This window comes from Oryctolagus cuniculus, chromosome 11 (assembly GCF_051225735.1).
Source record: "Oryctolagus cuniculus isolate XC-2025 breed Fujian yellow rabbit chromosome 11, ASM5122573v1, whole genome shotgun sequence".
Taxonomy (NCBI): domain Eukaryota; kingdom Metazoa; phylum Chordata; class Mammalia; order Lagomorpha; family Leporidae; genus Oryctolagus; species Oryctolagus cuniculus.
Genome location: NC_142877.1, coordinates 70027789 through 70050670, shown reverse-complemented (window position 1 = coordinate 70050670; position 22882 = coordinate 70027789). Strand labels below are relative to the sequence as shown.

At 45.9% G+C, this 22882-nt stretch overlaps 1 protein-coding gene across 2 annotated transcripts; it reads right to left on the bottom strand.

The window, feature by feature from the left end:
- Positions 1-6376: 6376 nt before the first annotated feature.
- Positions 6377-22588, bottom strand: DYRK2 (dual specificity tyrosine phosphorylation regulated kinase 2). Of its 2 annotated transcripts, XM_070052580.2 has the most exons (3): positions 22158-22588; positions 21457-21605; positions 6377-14330 (listed from the first exon to the last, which is right to left on the bottom strand). In XM_070052580.2, exons 1-3 carry the CDS (start codon positions 22204-22206, stop codon positions 12723-12725), a joined length of 1806 nt encoding a protein of 601 aa, XP_069908681.1. In that variant the 5' UTR covers positions 22207-22588; the 3' UTR covers positions 6377-12722. The 2 variants fall into 2 exon arrangements, with proteins under 2 accessions (XP_069908681.1, XP_069908688.1); XM_070052587.2 differs by lacking the exon at positions 21457-21605 and having other exon boundaries at positions 22158-22317.
- Positions 22589-22882: the final 294 nt, after the last annotated feature.

The window sequence follows — 22882 nt, the reverse complement described above, 5'->3', positions numbered from 1 at the left end:
GGAAACACAGGGCCAACAAGAACTCACATATATTATGAACTCACACATATATATTACATGGGAAGAGGGAGACAAGCAATGGGCAATCAGGAAACAGGTAAACAAGATTTTTCCCAGATTCTGCTCCGTGCTTTAAAGCAAGTAAGATTATTGTGAGAGAAGGAACTGGGGTGGGGGAAATGGACATTGATGGAGTGGTCAGGGAGGGGCTATCTGTTGAATCCAAGTCTTAAATGGTAAGACGTCAGCCACTCAGAGAGGAAGAAGTGCTTCCGTGAAGGGAGCAGGAAGTACAAAGGTCTCAAGGCAGGAATGAGGTTGAACTACTAAGGGAACACACAGAAGGCAGTCATGGCTGGAACATACCAAGCGGGAGAGACAGGAACCACAGGAAGTTGCAAAGAAACCTGAGCCAGACCACAGAGGACTTTGCAGGCCATGTCCGGGAAATTGCCCATTTGCCCTTGAAGGTTTAAGCAGAAGGTGCCAGACTCATGTACTTTTGCCTACCTAGAAAAAAAATCACTTGAGTCACCATTGCAGGTGTCTTTTTCTCCACCTATCCACCCACGTTCATTGTCGATATCAGTAGAGGATCTGCAGTCACCACACCGTCGCCTCCTTTTAAGCCACCACAGTGCCATCACTCCTGAATCTTCTGAAAAAGCACTGAGGGATCCTACCAAGCACTTCTCTCAACAATTTTTCTAGAGACTCTGTTTTGTCCCAAACTCGATGGCAGCCACTAGGAACATCTTAGTAAGCAGGAAAGACACCCCTCATGGAATCCAAAGGTTCACAGGTAAACCAGCCTGAATGCTGAAGGTTCAGGTCTGTGTAAGCAGTGTCCATATGAATGTGGGAGACCACAGCAGGTGCATCCGTGTGAGGAGGGCTGAGTGAGGCGGGCATAGGCAGGGCAGAGGAAGTACTGGCTACCGAAGGCCAAAGACAGCAGGAGCTAACCAGGCTAAGAGAGGACCCTATTCTAGGTGCCAAAAATGGGAGATGAGAAAGTACACAGCGAGTGGTAGGAGGTGAAATGGTTTAACCTGGCCTAGAACAGGAAGCAATTCCATCCCCATTATTAAAGTGCTGTGCTCACTTGATCCTTAGAAATTTACTTTTATGTCTTCCCTTCCAAATACATATCTGTGTACTACTGTATTATTAAAATGTGAATCCTCGTTATGAAACTTGAAATTAAAATCAGCTACCTGTTAACACATAGGTGCATTTTTTCCTAAACCATCTCTCTGTGTCTGCCTCTGCCTGTTTGTATTGGCAGGTAGGGTATTAAGTCCTGTGTACTATCTTTTGAATTTGGTTGCTTAATGTTATACCATGAACATTTTATCCATGAAAACATAAACATCATAACTTATTAAGCAATGTCCTTGATGAATATAAGATTGTCTACATTTGTGCTAGTAGGTCTGTTTATCCTTGTCCACAAATATGTGTTTACATCATAGATTATCTCTGATATAGACCCCTATAAAGAGAGTTGTTAGGTGAAACAAATGGGTGCTGCTAATTATGCCCCAGTAACATGAAGTTTTGTGCCACTGTATACCCTGGCTAGCACTGAGCACCATCGCTTCATTATTGTTAACAGTTCATGGGTTGAAAACTTTAAATTGCTTTAATTTACATTACTTTGGTTCATCTACTTAAGTTTTAATTTACATTACTTTGCTTCATCTACTTAAGTTTCTCATGTAAATTTTTTGAACATATTATTGTCAGATTTTTCACTGGCTTATTCGTTTTTCTAAATGATTTAAAATCTTCCTTACTGATTAAATCGCATCTGCAAAACTTGAGATCAGTCTTCACAAATTTGTCAATTAAAAACCTTTAAGGTAGGGCCAGCATTGTGGCATAGCAGGTAAAGCTGCCCCCTGCAATGCCTGGCATCCCATATGGGTGCCAGTTTGAGTCCGGGCTATTTCACTTCCTATCCAGCTCCCTGCCAATGCACCTGGGACAGCAATGGAAAATGGCCCAGTACTTAGGTCCCTGCCACCCACATGGGAGACCCAGAAGAAGCTCCTGGCTACTGGCTTTGGACCAGCCCAGCTCTAGCTCTTGTGGCCATTTAGGGAGTGAACCAGCGTATGGAAAATTCTCTCTCTCTCTCTTTCACTCCCTGCTCTCTATGTCTCGCCCTTTCACTCCCTGTGGCTCTGCCTTTCAAATAAATAAACAAATCTTAAACAAACAAACAAAAAACCTTTAAGGCTTGCTTATAACTTTCATGTAGTCTTATTAAAAAACAGGCTTCAGCGACTGTTATTTTAGTTATAAATTAACAACACAAATGGCACCCTGCGTGGACTCACCCGCTTCACTCTCTTCCTAAACAGGACCCTCTGGGACCATCACTACTCCTGTCAAATTGTCCCTCCCTAACTTCCAGTTACTTAGGACTACTGCCCTGTTTGGGAAAGTATCACTTTTCCATTTGGCTTCTCTGCTGAAAACCAGGAAAAAGAGAGAGAGAGAGAGAGAGAGAGAGAGAGAGAGCTAGCTAGCTACTCACAAGGCATCAATAGCTTCCTGGTGTCATCAGAACAGGTTCCCAATTCCTCATCACTTTTCTTTTAAAAAAAAAATCTTTATTTATTTGAAAGACAGAGTGACAGAGAAAGGGGTTGGGAGGAGAGAGGGAAAGGGAGAGCGAGAGCGAGAGAGAGAGAGAGATAGTTTTCATCCAGTGGTTCAGTCACTCCCTAAAGGCTGCAACAGCCAGGGCTGGGCCAGGCTAAAGCCAAGAGCCTGGAACTCCATCCAGGTTCTTCAGGTGGGTGCAGAGGCCCAAGCACATGGGCCATCTTGCACTGCTTTCCCAGGAGCATGAGCAGGGAGCTGGAGTGAAAGCAGAGGTTTAATGCTGTGCCCTGGCCCCTCCTCCTCTGCATGGTTTTTGTGGCTTTCTCCAAGGCTGAGCTTGCTTTCCTCTCCCTCTGCACCCCGCTCACCTGGCCCTCATCACAGAGTCCCAGCACACTGGCCTCTTTTGGGTCCTAGAGCCCAGGCTCTGGACTGCCCTTCCCGGGCTGGCCGCCTCCGCATGCTTCACACCACCGCACAGAGGCCTGGACCTCCTCCTGGTCTAGTGCTGTTCTCAGGGCCTCCAGTACTTGCCCTGGCACCTGTCACAGCTCCTAACTGATGTTTTGTGACTGTCTGTTCAACACGCGCCTCTCTGATTACAATGTTCTCTCCAGACACACAGCTTGTGTTTTGTTAGCTGGCATAAGCTGGGAGGGAAGCATGGGGGAGGCACGGGATTCACTGCCATTGTCAGCTCCAGCTCACCCACCTTAAATCGAGGAACTGTGGCAATCCCCACCCCACCCTCTCCAGACATCAAGGAGAAGGTGGTCCTTGTCAGCTTTTGGTATGGGCCACTTTGCCCAGGCTCAGGTTAAGGAAGGCTGTGTGGTTGGGGTTGATTCTCACAGATTGGCAAAGCATTCAAGACAGACAGCACGCATGCAGTGGATGCAACACAGCCCATCTAGGGAAACCACAGGACAAAGCTTACCTTTATGGAAGAATTACTCTCCACTTCCTCACCCTGCAGCAACTCCAGTCTCTTTGTCCATGCCTTGTAGTATGCCAATCAATATTAGATGACCAGACAACAGGACGGTCTGTGACCTGACTCACAGCAATTCTCATTTCCTACAAAGCCTTTCTCCTGGCTATCAGGTTGAATTCCATGGAGACCTGATGGGAGACCCACCTCCTTGAACCTGGCCTTACGTGACAGCAACACCTGTGGCCTTCACGTACTCGAATTTTGTCTCCTATTGTTCTCAAGTTGTTTAATGTTTTCTAAGTTTGCCTTCCAATTAAACATACAGGCCTCAATGGCAGGGATGTCTATCCACCTCCTTTTTCTGCTGCAATTTATTTTTTTGTTTCATTTTGGCAAACATACACCCTTCCCTTCCAGTTTCACTTTTCTGTGATTTCTGTAATCCTTGGTCAATCATGGTCAAGAAATATTAAATGAAAACTTCCAGAAAGAAACGATTCCTAAGTTTTTTTTTTTTTATAGGCAGAGTGGACAGTGAGAGAGAGAGACAGAGAGAAAGGTCTTCCTTTGCTGTTGGTTCACCCTCCAATGGCCGCCGTGGTCGGCGCACCACACTGATCTGAAGGCAGGAGCCAGGTGCTTCTCCTGGTCTCCCATGGGGTGCAGGGCCCAAGCACTTGGGCCATCCTCCACTGCACTCCCTGGACACAGCAGAGAGCTGGCCTGGAAGAGGGGCAACCGGGACAGAATCCGGTGCCCCGACCGGGACTAGAACCTGGTGTGCCGGTGCCGCTAGGCGGAGGATTAGCCTATTGAGCCATGGTGCCGGCCCGATTCCTAAGTTCTAAACTGCATGCCATTCCGGGTAACAGGATGGAATCATGCAGTGTCCCTGCTCCACCTGGCCTAGGGTGCAGATCATTCCTTTTGTTCATTGTCTCCACACCGTAGACACTCTCAGCCCGCCAGTCACTTAGGAGCCATCTCGGATACCAGATCAGCTGTCCCAGTATCACAGTGCTGGTGTAACATTTATTTTACTGAACAATGACCCCAAAATGCAAGAGTAGCAATGCTGGCAACTTTATTACAGTATATTGCTATAATTGTTCTATTCTACTATTAATTGTTAAATTCTTACAGTGCCTACTTTATAAACTTTATTAAAGTAGTGTTTGCATAGGGAAAAACATTGTATAAATATTATATACATTATATCTGTATATTATATCTGTATATATTACACACACACACACACACACACACACACATTATTTACATAGGTCTGAATGGATTCAGTATCCAGTGTTGTAGACATCCACTAGGAGTCTTCAAATGTATCCCCCATGGGTAAAAAAATATCCACATGTGCTTATAAAGCAGATGTTTACTTTCTATGGAAGCAAGGGAGGATGGGAAGGAGAAGAGGGAAGGGTAAGGCAACTTGCCAAAGGGGATTGTGTCTTTGGGTAGAATTTGGCTTAATCTGAATCTCCCCCCCCCCCTTTTTTTAAACAATCTCTTATGAATCTAAACTTGCCTGAAAAAAAAAAAAAGTTGTGATTTTATAAATGAATGAGATTTTACTCAAAGGCCTCAAATTTTCAGCAAAAGAAATAGCTCACCAGCACCTCATGCTCTATAACCAAAGGCAATAATTTGCAATCTTCTCTTTTCTTCAACAAATCAGATTCTGCCATTCCCTTTGATGCACTGTAGCAAATCACTCAAATAGCAACAGCTACTTTTGATACACAATGTAACACCACTATTCTTTCTACCTGAACATTTATACATCCTAAAAAGAGCCTTCAAATCCCTCTTCTCTCAGTGTCTATGCCCACTCTGAGGTCCAGTTTGCCATTTCTTGCAAACATTTGTCATTGGTCTTCCCTGAGCTACTCTTACCCTCTTAAGAGCATTCTACACAAATAGCCAGGGACAGCCCATCTGCTCATGGCATTTTCTTACCTAAAAATCTCAGTCACCGCCTGGCACCTCAAGATCAAAATCTTTAGCGGCATCTGTAAGGCTTGCTGTGGTCTGATGCCCAACCACCTACCAGCTTCATTTCACACCGACGGACCCCTTCTCTGGGCTCCAACCAGGGGAACCTGGTTCCCTCCAGCTCCTGGTTCTCTGCCTTTGTTCTTTTCTCAGCTGAATAGCTATTTTCCCTAGGAAGCCACCCTTTATCCATACAAGACAATTCCCTCTGCCACACATACACACTCAAAATCACATGCCTTTCGTTCACAAGCAATTTGTACATTTACAATTATGTGTTCACGCAATCATTTACATAATGCTTGCCTTCCTAACCAGTCTAAAACACTCCTAGACACAGTAGCTATGGCTGTGTTGCTTACCACTTGCCTACAATAGAACATACTGTAAAAGGTAGCAGCATTTAGTAGCAGGTAGTAGGCATTTAATAGATATTTGATATTTGAATGTCACATGCAATTGATGCATTATCACTTGGATTTTTTTCCCCTTTTGTAATTTTAGCCTCCCTAAGTCACAATTTCAATGAATTGAATTCTAGGAAAGTAGCATATTCAGATTAATGTTCAAATTTACCTATACATTTATTTACTGTAGGTCTACATAAATTTGCAATTAATCGCAATCCTTCCCCCCCTCCTGAAAAATGCAACTGATACAATTCACTAAACTTTTAGTTGAATGTGCTGGACTTCTCTGTGGATTTTTATTTTATAAACAACACACTCTATTTTTGAAAATGAAGAGTCTAGATATTTAAGACTCCTCAAACTTAGGAGGGGGAATAATTTGGGATAAAAAGCAAGGAAAGACACAATATTTTAGTTTGTAAAATGGTTTATTTACAATTTGGTATTTTAAAATTGTATTTGAAATTTTAATTTTTATATATTTGCTTGGCAGGCACTCTAGATTTTCTTAAATATAGAAGAAAAGGATAGGAAACCTGAGGACGTTGAAATTGAAGAGATTTACCTGCTGCTACAGTCAGTAAAATTTAGTTTTTCATCCCTGAGAATTAGTAAAGTGTCAAAAATATTTTCATACATTCAAATGTAAAAAGCAATTTAAGAACAGAGTAGAGAGTAAAGCTACAAAAATGAACCTCCCCACAAAGGGCAAAATGAGGTCACTCTTCAACAACTAATGGAGGGGTGTGCACGTGTTTGAAGTTATTCAATGCACCTAAGAGACTAAGATGCTCAGATGCCACACTCCTCGGTTTTTTTGTAATTTCTCTCATTTGAAAAATATTCCATAGAAATGCCCATTGATAGCACAAATTTCCTTCCCCTTTCTAAACGTGTGCATGTGCTGTGTGGTTAAGGATTTGCGTTGGCTGTCCGAGACCAAAACTATCTGATTACAACCTAAACCCCCAATTTTGCAGCGTTTTTACAAAGTCACTTCAGCTTCTTCAAATATCCACCGATAATTATAGCTCCTAGGGATGTATAAAGATGAACATCATGAGCTTCCTAAGATACCATGAGGTATGTGAAGGAGATTTTTCTGGAACACATGACACAGAGGAAACAGATACTTCTTACTTATTACATATGACCGGTTAATGCTCTCAAAATGCTGGCTTTCTTTGGAAGAGTAAAAATTCATTTAAACTTAAATTATTTTAAATAAACTTAATTTAAACTAAAATTAATTAAACTTATTTGAGATATAAGAGAATGGCAATTATCTCCTCCTCCAATTATGTGTGAAATGTCCACTGACATTAAGGATGTGACTATAGCAGAACAGTAAGTCAAAGTCAAACCAAATAAACAAACCAAAGACTCTGCAGTAAGATGCAATTTTCTTCTGTGTGTGCAACACATTGGCAGTCATTTTTCATTTTGGACAATGTTAAGTATCACCAATGACAAGTATGTATTTGTCTAATGGCCCAAAGGAAATGCAATGTAATTCAAACTTTCAAAAAAGAAAACAATGAAGCAAAACCACAAATACCCTTTCTTCAAATCCCTCTTCATGCTCTCTTTCTAAAACAAAGTAATCAAGCCAATTTTCCCTTCTTTAAAAGACCAGTATCAAGGTCAGCTAGGAACATTCTCTAGTGCTAGCTTACAGGCAACGTTGAAGTGCCAAGAATATCATATAGCTGTTGATTCCAAAAGGGAAAAGATTATTAGAGATTCAAACAGAATACAGTATTAATCAATTTAAGAGCTTTCAAAGATCTGATGAGAAGAGAGTGAGTGGGAATTATAAGCTGCTCTAAATCAGATCTGAACAATATATTTTTAAATCTAAATTGCTCCTTTTAGTACCGCTTTTGAATGCTACATACAATGCACATCTTTAAAACTCTGTATATATTTTGCACTGGGAGCAACCTTTGAGAAGCTAGATGAGCAACCCTGAGGGCTATGGCATAGGCAATGCTAAGACAAAGGGTGGGCTCGGGAATTCTTACATAGCATTTCCTCGTTTTAACAAATCGCATTGTTGACACCTGAAGCCACAGTCATTTCTGGGCCATTGGTGGCAGGAGGGATGTAAATAAGAATATGAGGTAGTTCTTTCCACACGAGGGAAATATATGTCCGTGTACCATCCCTGCAATGTCTGACAAATTACCAGATCATGGGCTTGCTGTTGTCTGTGAGTAAACTCTGAGCTTGGTATTTAGTGTCCTTGACAAATCTGGAGTTAGCTGCAGTTTCAAAGGCCTTATTTCCTCACCCAGCCATGACAGGAGACATGAAAACCCCCAACATGAGGCCCCTAGACACCACCAAGTACAAAGACTGCAAAAATACCCAAGTGTTGGAAAGCATAAGGGGCAGCTGGTGAGAACACTAAGAAAAAGGAAGATTGGTGTGCATAGACGGCCCACAGCTTAAGTACCCTTCGAAGGCTAAAAAACTAGACTGGGAGCTCTAGAATGATAGTGAACAGGACAGGGATGGCATGAAGGAAACGTGAAATGATAAGAGGAAAGGAACAGCGTATCCTGAGAAAGGAGCTACCTCCTCAATCTTTACTCCTTACTTGGAGTTTGCGTTGCTTATAGGTGACCTAATACATAAATTCTTGCAATGAACAAATTAGTAGGATGACCTAAGTTGTCAAGGCACTGACAGAGAACTGATCTATTTGGCTTTCTAAACCTTCTTGAGGCTCACAGAGCAAGAATAATACCAGAAATAGATCAGGAGGTAAATTACAGTTAGAAAAGGGGAGAAAAGTAAGGTAGGACATTAAAATTTTATTCTGAAATTATCTCTGGCCACAACAATAAATTTTAACAAATATTCACTAAACAGTCTTACTCCTGTCATCAGCTGTACAATACATACAGTATCATAGAACTGGCCACTAGGATTGAAATCCACTAGAACATATTCCATGTTAAGTGGCGACAGCAGCATCTCACAGAAATGTTTACATACATATGTACACAGTCCACATTCGACCATTTTCACATGTTTTCAGTACACACAGTTGCAGCATATTACAGTCACATGTCTAAGTTGTTGCTCGATAAAAACCCAAGCCCCTGCCTAGACATAACTGTAGCAGTTGAGCTGAGTATAATTACAATGAATTTTATATATGTCCATAGCAGAGAGATGTACAAGCCCCTAAGAAACAAAGAGTTCACGAATACTTTTTTTTTAAATGCTACCACAGCATTATGTTGGGCAATATTAAAACCTTTACCAACCAAATCAGGTTTTTAAAAAGTCTTCTGCTTACCAGAAATATTCTTGATGAAAAAAATTACAAAAATGAATGCTCTCTTTAAAATAATTCACACTTTTATTTTAAGATTCCAATATGGCCCAATGCTACTGATGCCTAAAGTGTTTCCTAACATTCCAATGGAGTCATTTAATGTGACTCCAAACCACCCATTAAGTTTAAAAGTGGCTTAAGTGCCTTGCACCCAAATTGTAAAAATCCCTGGCCACCCTTACTAGAGCCAGGCACATAGAAAAGGAATGCACTTTGGTTCATACCAAATGCCCTGGGATTAATCAGACTATAAAATTAAATCATTTGAGGTAAATTTTTACAAATACAGTTGATTTTTGTCTAGTGTTAGCATAACAAAAAAAATATCATTTAAAAAATCAGTTTGATGTTAAGATACAACAAAGACCATCTTTAACCCCTTAAAACATAGGAATTCCCTGTGTAACTAACCGATGGTTATCTTTTCAGTGCCTGATGATGATTCATGCCTTATGGTTTCTATTAAGGCCTGGAACTAGATATTTAAGACAGATGTATCTTTGCAGAGGTGGGTCCCATCCTTACTGCCTAGTATTCAAAGAGTTAAAGAGGCCAAAAAATGCATGCCCTACAACATGGCATTCAGAACAAAAGGCACATTGTTAACACTAAGGGCACGATTTCTCCTCTACTGTTAATCTGCACTGTCTTGCATCACGCTGTTGTTCCACCGTTGTAGCAATACACTTTAAAGTGATAATGAACACTCTGGTGGTGCAAGAAACAGAGCCAAATGAGACTGCAACCAAAGACAAGACAACACTGTGCTAGTCCTAAATCTGAAAACAGCTCAGACATCCCTAGACAATGGTAACCTGTGAGACCAAGGACTGTTTCCAAGCCAACTCCTAGTAGCCTATCAGAGCCCTTCATCTATTTATGGTTTAAAATCACATAAGATGCAACATCTTTCCTTTATTGACATTACAATCAAGCTAGAATTTTTCCTTTAAGCAGCTCTATTACTAGATACCGAAATGTGGCAGCTCTTGTGAATAGAGGAAATCTCACTGTATTTGGACCAAAAAAAAAAGAAAAGAAAAAAAAAAAAGCCCCATAGCGCTGCACATCGTAGTTTGGCTTAAAAGTTTCCGGTTGCATCTGTGAATGCAGACAGAAATGCACTGCTGGCATCTTAAGAACATTCCAGGTGGCAGGGGAAAGACAAGTGTGTGCACAAGTAGAATCACTTTACAGGGAAATTAATAATGGCAGCTCAAGTTCACGCATTTAAACCTAAATATGGAAATGGAAGAGGAGCACTGTGAGGGGGAAATGGCCTTTGATATGGTTTTATGTATTTTAATGACCTAAAGAAACTAATAATCATTAAGAGGCTCCTGGTTTTACAAAGCCACCAAACCAATTCTTAACACTTCTTATACCTTTTAAGTAATAAATACACAGATCTTGAAATTCTGTAGCCACTGACTGGGGGGTATCCTGATGTGAGCATCAGTTAAAATGCGACTTCGTAACATATTATTGCACTTCCACAGGTCACACAGAAATGAGTACAATATGCTAAAGAATTTGACAAAGGGAAAGAAGCAATCATTTCTAAATACTGGGGTACAAATTAATTTATCTGTGACACCTTTAAATAGTAAAGCAAGTATCAATATCATCTTATTAATAAGCTAATATTATTGTTTTTTTGGCAAATATCTGAAATATTTCCTGAGCATTTTTTTCCCCACCATTAACCAACAAAGCCTCAAGATAAGTAAAGTGTTTCATTCAAAACTACTTTTCTTTTTTAAAAAAGAGAAAATGTAGGAATAAGATCAGGAAAGAACTTAACCGGAAACTTTCTTGGCCTCACTGGGGACCATGCTTTAAGTACTTATTAGTCAATTTACAGGCAATACAATAATATCTGTGCATATAAAATATTACTTACCCTAATTTATACTACCCAAAACCTATTGTCCAAACAGGCAGAAATCTTTCTAGATTAAATTGCACATACTAAAAAATTTTGTCCACGTGCCTTGAAATTGATATATATATATATATCACTGCTCATACATTAGTGATAAAATACTGAAATTTTCACTGTGAAAATAATTATTATTCAGAGAAGAAAATATTCTTTTCCCTAGCTCTCAGTTACTTTTCCAGGTAAAGTGTCATTCCCACAAAAGCAATCAGTGCAATCCAAACGAAAGCAAAATAAAAAGAGAGGAATGCCATCTCTGTGGTTCTTCTAGTGACGCAAAGAGCAAGTCAAACCATTTAACTTGAGGTTGAACTTTTCCTCCGTGAAATGTGTTGTTAAAATTGGCCTCCCTGGACAGCCACAGTGACTTCTGTTCATCAAGAGGATTTCCAACTCTCTTTTTGAAGAATGAGCGGATATTTTCCCAGGCTAAGAGAACCTGACTGTGGCACCTGAACAGTGTGAACTCACCCTAATCTGCCCAATCTCCTTTGCAACCGCGCAAATCCCCACCCTAAGTAGCTAGGCTGCTGTTTTTTACAAATGAAATGATGGCCGTCCTCACAGCTGAAATGTCTCTCCTGTACTGTAGGGCATACAGTTGAGGGAAGAAGACCCAACTAGATGCAGGCGACAGATGTGTAGTGAAAGAGGAACAGAGAGGAGAAAATCAAAAAGGGAAGTGGGGGACGGTCGTGGGATACATGTCTAAATTTAGGTGCCAGACAAATTCTGTGACAAGAGGCTTCTTGACCAAACAGCACGCCAATCACACCAGTGAACTGGGAGGAACAGGCATTTCCATTTCCGTTCATGCAGTAAGGGCTGCTCTGCTGGCTTTCTGAGTGTCAGACTGCTAACTGGGAAATTTAAACCTGGGGGATCTGGTTTTGTATCTGGGAGCCACCTCAGGGGGGCAAAAATAAATCTCTAAGGTGCACTCTTAAAAAACAGTATCATTTCTGTCCTGACCCACCCACCTCCCCCCACCACCGCTGCCACCCAGATATATGGAAAACGGAAGCAGGACGTGCTGTCTCTGGGCACGGGGAGAGGAAGAGGGCCTTTGGAGCCATCACCTTGGGGAGAATATGTTATGAACCAAAAACAGCATGGTCAATGTCTGTGCCACCGATCTGCAGATGCGCGGCAGTCATGAATTAATCAATGGCCTGCCACTGATGTGATTCCTCTGCCACACGAAATACAGTAAGGCTCATCGTACTTGGAAAACACACACAAAAGAAAAAAACAGTTTCAGAAAGTATAAAAACTTAAAGCATTGTCCCCATGTATTTTTATAAAAACAAAACAGACAACTTTCTTACATTAAAATTAAGTGCTGAAAAGATACAAATGAATAGTTATTGAACAAATAAAAACAGGTCTGAGCTACTCCTCTTCAACCCAGTAAGGCTCAGCAACTTCGTATCTTTCAGATTACCAGCATCAGGGGACTGGAGCTCAGCTCACGAGTTTTGGCAACACTGTCCTCTGCTGAATATTCCCATTGGCATCTGTCATCTGTGCCAAATTAGTCCTCAGTTTGGACGCTGAGCTGGAAGGTGGAGGTAACTTGGAAATCGACGTGATAGCACCAGAGCTCTCGGTTATCCGCTTCACTGAGGTCTTCTCCCCGGTCGGAGGCTTGGGCAACCGCCTTCTCAGCCAGGGGTGCCGCAAAGCCTGGCCCGGGGTCATGCGCACGGCAGGATCCCACTCCAAACACTGTTTTAAGAAGTCAAGGAAGAGGGGATCGTCGCACCCTTTCAGTGCATTCCCCCACTCTCTGCTCTCGGGTGGACCCCTCAGCTTCCCTCTCCGGGAACGGCCTCCATTGAGGACCACGTTGCCGTCAGAGAGAGTCGTGACAGTGCAGTAACGGGGATAACCCTTGGAGCTCACGAAATTTTTGGCTCGTTTGGATGCATCCAGCAGTTTCTGGGAGGGCATGCCCAACAGCTCAATCATACAAGCCAGCTGGTCCCCTTCGTCTTCCCCAGGCAAGAGGGGGTAGCCCGTCAGGAGCTCTGCCAGAATGCAGCCCAGGCTCCACATGTCGATGGGCATGCCGTACCTGGCCCCCAGAATCACCTCGGGAGCCCGGTAAAAGCGCGACTGGATGTACGTGTAGACACGCTGATGCTCGTAGCAGCTGGAGCCAAAATCGATCACTTTGATGCCGCTTCTACCCTGCTGCTTTAACAAAATATTCTCGGGCTTAAGGTCACAGTGAATGATCCTGTTTTTGTGCAAAGCATCCAAGCACTGCAGAATCGAGTGGGCAAACTTGCGGACCAAGGGCAGGCTGAAGCCCTGGAATTTGTTCTTCTTGATGAGCTCATAGAGGTTCATGCTCAGCAGCTCAAAGGTCATGCAGATGTGGTTGCGGAAGGTGAAGTTCTCCAGCATGTGGATGACGTTCATGGCGTTGTCTTTGTCCTGCTTGCGCAGGTGCTCCAGGATGCGGATCTCCTCGGCCGCCTGCCGGTGAAAGCGCTTCTCGTTCCGCACCATCTTTAGGGCCACGTGCTGGTGGACTTTGTGATCGTACGCCTTGACCACCTGCCCAAAGCTCCCCTTCCCAATGACCTTGAGGACCTCGTACCTGTAAGCCACATGGTCATGGGGCACCTGCACATACGATCCCTGGTCATCATCGTAGCCACCGTTGTTGGGCCCGCCCGTCATGCCCTGGCGCTTCTTTGCGTTTGGACCCAAGAAATATATTTCAGGGTAGCTGAAAATCTCATGGTGTTCGAAGGCTGTGAGTTTTTGCATGTATTGCTTCATTGCTTGTTCGGGTGTCATGGGTGTGGCTTTCACCTTTCCCATGCCTTCGATGGACTTGAGAGAGGTGGAGCTCCCCTGCCGTCTATGAATGCTCTCCAGCTGCCGCTCTGGCACCACTGGCAAGCTTGTTTTACCCACTGTTGTAAGCCCATTTGGTTGTGTCGTGAGCACGGTCCGCTTGTTACTGTTGTCCTCAAACAGCTGCTGAACCTGGATCTGTCCGTGGCTGTGGCTGCTGATGTGCAGGTGATCATTCATGGTGTGCTTACTGCCGCCAATCTGGAAGGCAGACGGGAAACATCACCAGCACGGAAGGGGGCTGTTCAAATAGGACACTTCCTAAGCCAGCCCCCATCCCTGACCCTCACGAAACCCAATTTGGCTAGAATCCATGACCAGAATCAGGAACAAAAAAAGCTAGACACAAAGAAGGGGGCCCCAGGATCACACTGGCAAGGACAGTGAGTTTAATGCAGACAGGCTGTGACAACCCAAAAGAAAGAGGGCTTAGTGGGCTGCATAAGGCTATGAAACACAGGATTCTGAAAAGAGGAGCCCATAAATGCCACACCTAAGAAAGGAGAAGTTTGCTGGACACACTCGTAGTCTTGAATGTGAGTTCCCAGCGCAGGCAGAGATGCTCTCTCTCTATTATTATTCTATCCAGAATGTTTAGCACAGGGGCTGACACGTCACAGGTGTTATACCCAATCCACACCTGCACCTTTCCAACTTCAGTTAGCAGTTCTTCATTAGTGGGAGCACAGGGATCATGCCTGGTCTTGTTTACCACTCTTTCCCCAATATTGAGCTCTAGTCCAAAAACACTTCAGCCCCCATATTTCCCCTTTCTTTGGCAATCTGGTTAAACCTAGGAACACGCATGATCCAGCAACAAAGAAAACTGTGCTTTTAGGCTCAGAAGATTCTCACACAGATACGTGCTGCAGTATCTTGTAAACCTCTACCCTATTTTTAAAAGGTCTGACTGTGATGACCATTTAAGGCCATTCAGCCCAACAAATAAGCATCCACCACACTGTCTGGGGCCTTCCTTTGGTCAATGGCTGGGCTCTCTTAAGACATGTATTTCTATGAGCTGCTGGGATACTCAGCATTCCAACAAGGAAAACAAAGTAGCAGTTTCTATTTCTGGCACACATGACTGTCTAAACAAAACTGATGGTATAGACTCATGAGGCCCTGGCTTTTACTGAGAATCCACTTGAGATTTTCAGTGTCACCACTGGTAGCAGGTGGGAGAAGATTCACAGCCAGGATCCTGCCCTCCCCACCCCACCCCCAACCACTTAGGGGTTCCTCCAGCTCCAGCCTTAGTCAACCATGAGCTTTTTTTTAAATTAAACAATTAAGATGTCATTATTCATCTATTTTTCATTTAATTTATTTGAAAGGCAGACAGATAGATTTCCCATCCATTTCACTCCACAAATGCTAGGGCTGGGCCAGGTCAAGGCCAGGAGCCAGGAACTCAATACAGGTCTCCATAAGTCTGGCAGGGATTCAAGTACTTGAACTATCATTTGCTGCCTTCCAGCATGGCAGGAAGCTGGATCAGATGCAGAGCCAGGACTCGAACCCAGGCACTCTGATATGGGAGACATGCATCCCTAGTGGGATCTTAACTGCTGCACCAAACGCCAGCCCCAACCACAAATCTTAAGGCAGACTGCTGCGTGATTTTTATATGAAATTCTCAAGATCAATTTTTCATTCACAACTCACCTCATTCATTCAACTGGTTTCAAAGGAATCTGGCCACAGAAGTGGCAGAGTCCCTGCTCTCCAGGAACTTATGCTCTGAAGTCTTTGGCCATCAGCATTTTCTCTATTTTCCCCTTCTAAATCCTACCTTATGAGAGTCATAGAACTGCTCTCAGTGCTGTGTATATGTAACACAGCATCTGTGGAGACGGTATGGGAACACCCCGGTTATAAAAAGAAATTTCAAGTCCTTCCTATTGGCAGACCAAGACCTTCACATTTTTGTTAACTGACATGTGACATGGACAATGACCATTTATGGCACATACTCTCTCTCTGCTCCCTTCTGAAATGAAAGGGAAGGTAGTGCCTGGGCCTGTCTTACCACGATTTCATAGATTCAGGGATTTTATTAGAAAGAGTTTTAGGAGACTTCTAGTTGAGCTCTTTCATTAAACTTAAGGATGATAATCCATGCTAGGTGACCTTATATCCTGGCAAGGGTGGCTGGACAGGTTATTTTATTGTCGCTGGATGCCAGAAGCAGTGCCATCCATAAAAAGGAATTAGGAAAGCCTTGGGTAGTCACAGGCAGTCTTTGAAAAGTTCACAGAAAATGCATGTCATAAAAAATTATGCATGCATTTCAAAATCTTTTATCTTTTCATTTGTCCAGGAAATTCCTGAAGGATCCTTGTACACACGTAGCATGGGTTTGTGTATTGCCTTACTTTCCCAACTTTACTCTTTGCATGTGTTCCTCTCCACTGAGTCTTTCAAGTACCAGGGAATAAAAGGACCTGGAATTCAAAACATATCTGCCCCACAGACCCACTCTCTTGGAGGCAGAAGGGATACATGTCAAAGAAAAACCTACGACACCAGCATCCATGCTATAAAAAGCCCGAGCTTCACTGGGGACAAAAGCAACCTTGGGGCTGCAAGGATTCCTAAAAAGACAGCAAAGTAAAACTTCTGAACATCAGAAAGTCACTTCCATTTTTGCTATAGCCATCTCTATATTGTGCATAATAATTCAAATGTGATCACAGACATTTTGGGGACTAGAACTAAAGAGTCTGCCAATAAGCTAGACCACCTCCTGTTTTTCCAACTGCCTTTGCACTATCAGCTATTAGCTCATCTACCCTAGTTGGATTCAAGTCTCTGTTCTAGGTTTCTGATTCCTTAACACTCCCTTCTGCCTGCGTGAGCCACATCCCTACCCAGGGCTTCAGCGAACAGCACAGCTACTCCTGTGGCTCAGATCTGCCACATCTGTGCCTCCTTCACTCAAGAAGGACATGTCCGACTGCTGATTGGCTGCCTTCCTCACCCGCAACTCAAACTCAGTGCATGACTTTCCTTCTGAAAAGGTTTCCTCTTCACCTGATCTTCAATTTTTAATAAACACCTCCACCTAGTCCTTCGAGCTTTATACCTGGGAATTGTTGGCACTGCACACCTGGAAAACCCTGTCATTATCTCTCTCCTCTTTCCAAATCACCATGAAGCCCAGTCCTGTCCATCTCTGGCCCTTTTCACCAACACTGCCTCACCTCATGGCCCTGTGTCTCTCATGGAGGCAACTGAAGCGGCCTCAGAACATGCTCCTTTGCTTCTTAGTCTAGAACTCCTCAACTCTCTTCTCCACAGTGCTCCAGTTACCACTGAAAAGTCCCAAGGTGCAACTGCCCGTGCTGTTGCTCAAGGCCCACAGCCGTACCCTGTTTCTAAGACTCAGAAAAGAACTTAGCAGAGCGAACACGAGGTTCTAAAATGTAGAGCCTGATGACCTGAGTCCTTCCAGTCTCATCCACCACTGTTAGTCTTCTTCCCAAAAGGAACAAAGCTGGGTTCCCCAAGAATCAAGGAAACATGATGCCCTTCTGTGCTGCTCTCCGTTTGGTGAGGTCACATTTCATAATGACTAGGAGCTCACAGATGTTCAGCTAGACACCTACGAAATGAACCCTAGTTCCAGCACTTACTGTGTGACCCTGGGTAATGTAGTTAATCTCTCTGAACCTCAGTGCCCTTGTCTGCAAAAGAAGGTAACAATGTTACCTCATTAGAGCTATTAGGAGGATTAAAAAGGTAATACGTACAAAGCCACAGAACAGCACTTAGCAAATGAGAGCTGTTACTACTGCCCTTTTCCAATGCTGCTGGGAATCTCCTTCCTTCCAATGTCCAGGTGATCTCTCTCTCTATTCACCACCCTTCAATGCCTGTTTAATTCTCACCTCCTTTGAAACTTTGCCTCATCTACTTAACAGTTCCTCCTACACTTACACAGTGCTGCTGTAACACTGACTTCATTTCATTGTAATTGTTTTAACATCACATGTACCCACCTGGCTGGGAGCAATTCCAGGGTGGGGTCACTTCTTATCTTGGTGAGGCCCTATCAGGCACACAGTAAGCATTTGATCAATAGCTGCTGGGGGCAACACAGGTCAGTAAGTGCTCTATAAACTCTCACTTCTTTTAGAGCTGTTCAAAACTACATTTTGCACCTTCACAAGGAAACTCCACTTGGTCAATACCCAGGGAGCTGGGAGCCGTCCCTCAGGACCTCAGTCCCAAGATCTTAACTTGCTGTGCATCAGCAGAGACTTGCAGGCAGAGCACAGCTGGTTACAAGTGCCGAGAGCAGACACATCAACTCAATATCTAAAAACAGCGCGATGAATCTCAAAAACGTTCCAGATGTTAAGGAGACTCACGGAGAGGCCCCAGGACACGCAGTCGCAAGCACTGCAGAATTCTAAAAATCGCAACCAAACTCAAAAGCACAATTAATGAGCCCACCAAAAAAAAAAAAAAAAAAAAAAAAAAAAAAAAAAAAAAAAGGTAGGCAGGAAGAAGCTAGGAAAGATGGAATGTTTCCAGGATACAAATGCCAGGACTACAACATTCACTTCAACATATTAAAAACTTCTCACTCCTGTCCAGCCGCCTTAAGTCTGAGAATGTGGCTCATCACCATTTGCCACTGTCTAGCATAGTGTATGCCACATTTAAACATATACACTGAAGGGATGCTGAAACTGTTAAAATGGTGGGACCTACAAAGCTTTCTCTGACCATGAAATATTTTCGTATTAAAAATTATGTAAGAACAATAGCCCGAGCAGTTGAGTAGCCTCACTGTCTTCCAACAATAAATGGCAAACAGCAGAGTTTTCACTGTGTGAATATTTTTGGGCGTTTTCAAAACTTTTCCGAAGTCAACTTAGAAATGCTGTGTAGTGTTATGGGAATAGAACTGAGTCCAAAAAGACTGGAATTTTAGCTCCTCCTCAAACATACTGACAGTCTGTGTGGCCCTGAGTCAAATGTCTACTTTTTCTTCTTCAAAACACTACTATTTTTTAAATGTGAATAGTCATTCTTTAATTCCAATTTTTTAATAAAGGTGAATCTGGTAATGGGAGACTGCTTCAAACACTCCAACAGTATGAAAGTGATGCATATTAACACTTTGGAATTTTGAAAACAAATATATTAACATCTTCCAGGTAACACTAAAAGAAAAAAAATTGATAGAAATAAACATAGTTACACTTTGAGGACAAATGGGAATATTTTTAGGACAAAGAAATACACTATAATTAAGACATGCATGAAGATAGAAAATAAAGGGACATGGACTAAATAAATTTTGAAGTTCATAGTCTGCATAATTACATATTGACCTGCCCACTACATCATTTATAAGAGAAGGCATGGGCAAGCTCCAGCGACCAGGTCATTTTTCTCTCCTTAATGCCCCTGTCCCCCAGTCATTCCACAGCAACTCCTCCCAGGCCTAACTGCTCTGGAACTAAAAACTAAAAAACTTACAGAAACCTGAAAGACATAGGGGAATACGGATCTGCAAAGGCTCTTCACTTGTAATGAAGTTAATACAATCTCCTAGGATTACCAGTGTGGGACAGTATGTCAAAACCACACTCGGGAGGGTGTGGGGTTTATTGATAGGAATTAACTAGAGAATCCTGACCAAACCAGTTAACATGTCTGTTTCTTCCTCTGCAAATCAAAGGAGCAGAACGTGATAAACTCTATATTCCTTTAACTCTCCTGTTCTAGGAAATCTGCGATGTTACACAAATAAAATCCAAACTCAACGACCAACCACATTCACAGTTCTGAAACCATGTACCTAATCAGCAGCAACATAATGTCTGAAACAGGCCAGTCCTCAGAAGCACATACACAGGGCGTCTTGGCTGCAGCAGTACTGGCTGCTCCTCCAGGGGAGACTCTGCCTTCCCTACATTCACTACACATTTCAATTGTAAAGAGGCTCTGATGGCACAAAGTGCACCCTGACAAAATTGGAATCCAGTTGTAAACTAAGTACTTTTTTTCCAGTTCACATCACGTCATGTGAGTATATCAACACACAGGGCGAAAAAAAAAAACCCTAGATGTTACATTTGCCAAATTGCCAGATGATTCCAAACCAAACAAACAAAAAACCCAAACCCCTAAAACCAATGGCAGATTCTAAAACAACAGTGTGATAAGAACATTTAACAAATACAGAATCATCCATCCTCCCAACAAGACTCTCCCTGACATCAACAATCCAACACTGATTAGGCAACTGCTGTGTTGTCAGAAGGGAGGTAAATAACAAAGCAGCTTCCTAGCTCTAACAGGTGCAAACTGCACCCTAGATCGCCTCTCTGATTCTCTGATAAACAGGTTTCCCCAGAACCCACCATCCCCAGAGCTGCTCCCCTTTGCTAGAACTCAACTTTTCACTTGGCAAACAAAATCGCACCCCTCATGCAGAACCATTTTAGGTGGTTCCGCTTGGAAGCTGCAAAACCTCTGAACCCTGAGATCACCTCCTGGGAGCTGGCAGTCTCCATCCGAGGGCTCTCGCTGGGAGCAAAGCGAAAGCACATGCTGGAGTCCAGGGCAGCTTGCCCACCATGGTGGCCGCTGGTCCCACGCCGGGCCAGGCTGGGCCGGCCCCTCCCTCCTGGGGCTCCGAGGGCACACAGCACCTGTCAGGTGCCCTGGTCTTCCCACCTCCGGAGCAAGGCTGGCCCCATAATGCCCAACTGCAGGATCCTGCCGGGGTGGCTGGTTTTGTTTTGACTGCTGCTGTGGCGCTTATTTTTGTTAATGTTAATTACAATTTCTGCTGTGCTCAAACCTGTAGCACTCATAAAACATGCTTACACACGCGGGGGGACAATTGGTGGGGCTCCCTGCTGGCTGCAGCCGGGCCTGGGAGGCTCTTGGGGGGATCGATTTTCCTAGCAGGACAGCCTGACTGTCCCCTAACACATATCTGTTTCTATAAATAGCCACGACCCACGGGAGGGTGTGTTGGGGGGGGGCAGGACAGATGTTTACCGGGTCAGGGCGTGGAGCTCTGAGAAGCAAGGACAGAAAAAATAAGGAAGGGAGAAGGAGAGCGACAATGAGGAAGGCAAGCTTGGGGGTGGGCGAGCTCTGCGGGGGGAAGTGTGGGGGCCCACGCCACGAATCTTCCTTTTGTAGCTGCAGTTTGGGGCTCGCCCAAGTCACCGGGGCCGCACGCACTTCGACCTTCCCTCGGAGGCGTCCGAGCCCCGGAAGCCCGGGCGCTTGTGCCCCGAGGGAACCCTCCAGGCCGCCCCCCACCCGTGGCCGCCCGCGGGCGGGGTCTCACCGTGTGGGCCGTGGCGGCCGCGTTGCTGGCCCGGAGAGGCGGCAGGGCGATGGGGGAGGGCGGGCCGGTCCCCACTCCGCTCCGGGGGGCCCCCGCGCCGAGCCCGGGGGAAGCCTGAAGCTGACGAACGGCGCTGTCCCCTCCTCGGCCTGGGAGCCACGCACGGGAGGAGACAAAAGAGGGTCAGGGGCGGAAAAAAGTCATCCGAACCCCGACCTCCCCCACCGCCCCTCCGGGCAGAACACCCCTCCTTCCAGTGGCAGACACCCGCCGGGGCCCCGGCTCCCCAGCGCGCCCCCACGGGCGGGGCGCCACAGCGGCAAAGTTAAGTCGGGCACCGGCGCGCGAGTTCGCGAGCCGGGCCGGGGATTCGCGGCCCGCGCTGCGGACGGCCGGGGCCGAGGAGGGCGCAGCGGCCTCTCCGAGCTCACAGCGCGGGTGGGGGACGGCCCCGGCGCACCCCGCCCGGGCCCCCAGCGCGCCGCCGCCCGGCGGGGGCCGAGGGCTCCCGCGAAGGAGCCTGCGGGCCGCGTGCAACAATGCGCGGAGCCGGGCGAGGCGAGGCGAGGGCGCGCCAGCCGCCAGCCCGCTGCCCGCTCCCCACCGCACACTTCGCTCCAGGTCCCGCGGCGGTGGCCGCACGAGCTCCGGGGCTGGCCTGGGGCTGACGGGGGCGGCGCGGGGGGCCCAGCCCTCCTTACCGGTCGGGTAGGCGGCGGGAGCGGCGGCCGAAGGTTTCCTGGTTAACATGGCCGCTGGAGAGGAAAATGCATCTCAGGGCTGCCGTCTCCGCCGCCGCCGGTCCCGCTGCTACTTCTCGCGGCGGCCGCCGCCTCCCGGTCGCCCCTCGGGCGGGTCCCCGGCGCCGCCTGGCCGCCTCGCGTCAGCTACAGCCAGACACACACAGCCGGCTGCATCCCCTCGGCCCGGGCCCGCAGCCGGGAGCCCCCCGCTCTCCTCCTCGCCGCCGCCGCCGTCCTCCTCTTCCTCGGGCGGCCGCAGCACCCCCCGGCCCGTGCTCATGCCTCGCCCTCCCCTGCGCGCCGCGGGCCTCCCCGATTCCCTCACATAGGGGCGCGGGGAGCGGGCAGCGCCGCGCCGACCGCCTCGCTCCAGAGCCTCCTCCTGGCTCGCGCGCGCGCGCGCCCCCGCGCACTCTCGCCCAGGCGCCCGCGCCCGCGCCCGCGCGCGCCCCGGGAGGGCAGCCCCGCCCCCGCCGCAGGCCCCGCCCCCGGCTGCCCCCGGCCCAGTCCCGCACCCTGCCGTGCTCCCCACCCCCACGCGGCCGCCCGGGCGCCTGCACAGCCGGGATCGGCTCCGGGCACAGCTCGGCCACGTCCGCCTCCCGCCATCGGCCCCTTGCCCCTCGCTCCCGCACCGACGCCTGGCCCCCTCCCCGGCTGCCCTAGCCCTTGCCGGGCCCCGC

What these genes read in the sequence shown, in the direction of transcription:
- DYRK2 (XM_070052580.2), bottom strand. Translation starts at nt 22,206, where the DNA reads ATGTTAACCAGGAAACCTTCGGCCGCCGCTCCCGCCGCCTACCCGACC. An exon ending in TCCCGCCGCCTACCCGACCG is followed by an intron (nt 21,606 to 22,157) that starts GTAAGGAGGGCT and finishes CGTGGCTCCCAG; the next exon opens with GCCGAGGAGGGGACAGCGCC. An exon ending in CGGCCGCCACGGCCCACACG is followed by an intron (nt 14,331 to 21,456) that starts GTGAGACCCCGC and finishes TCTGCCTTCCAG; the next exon opens with ATTGGCGGCAGTAAGCACAC.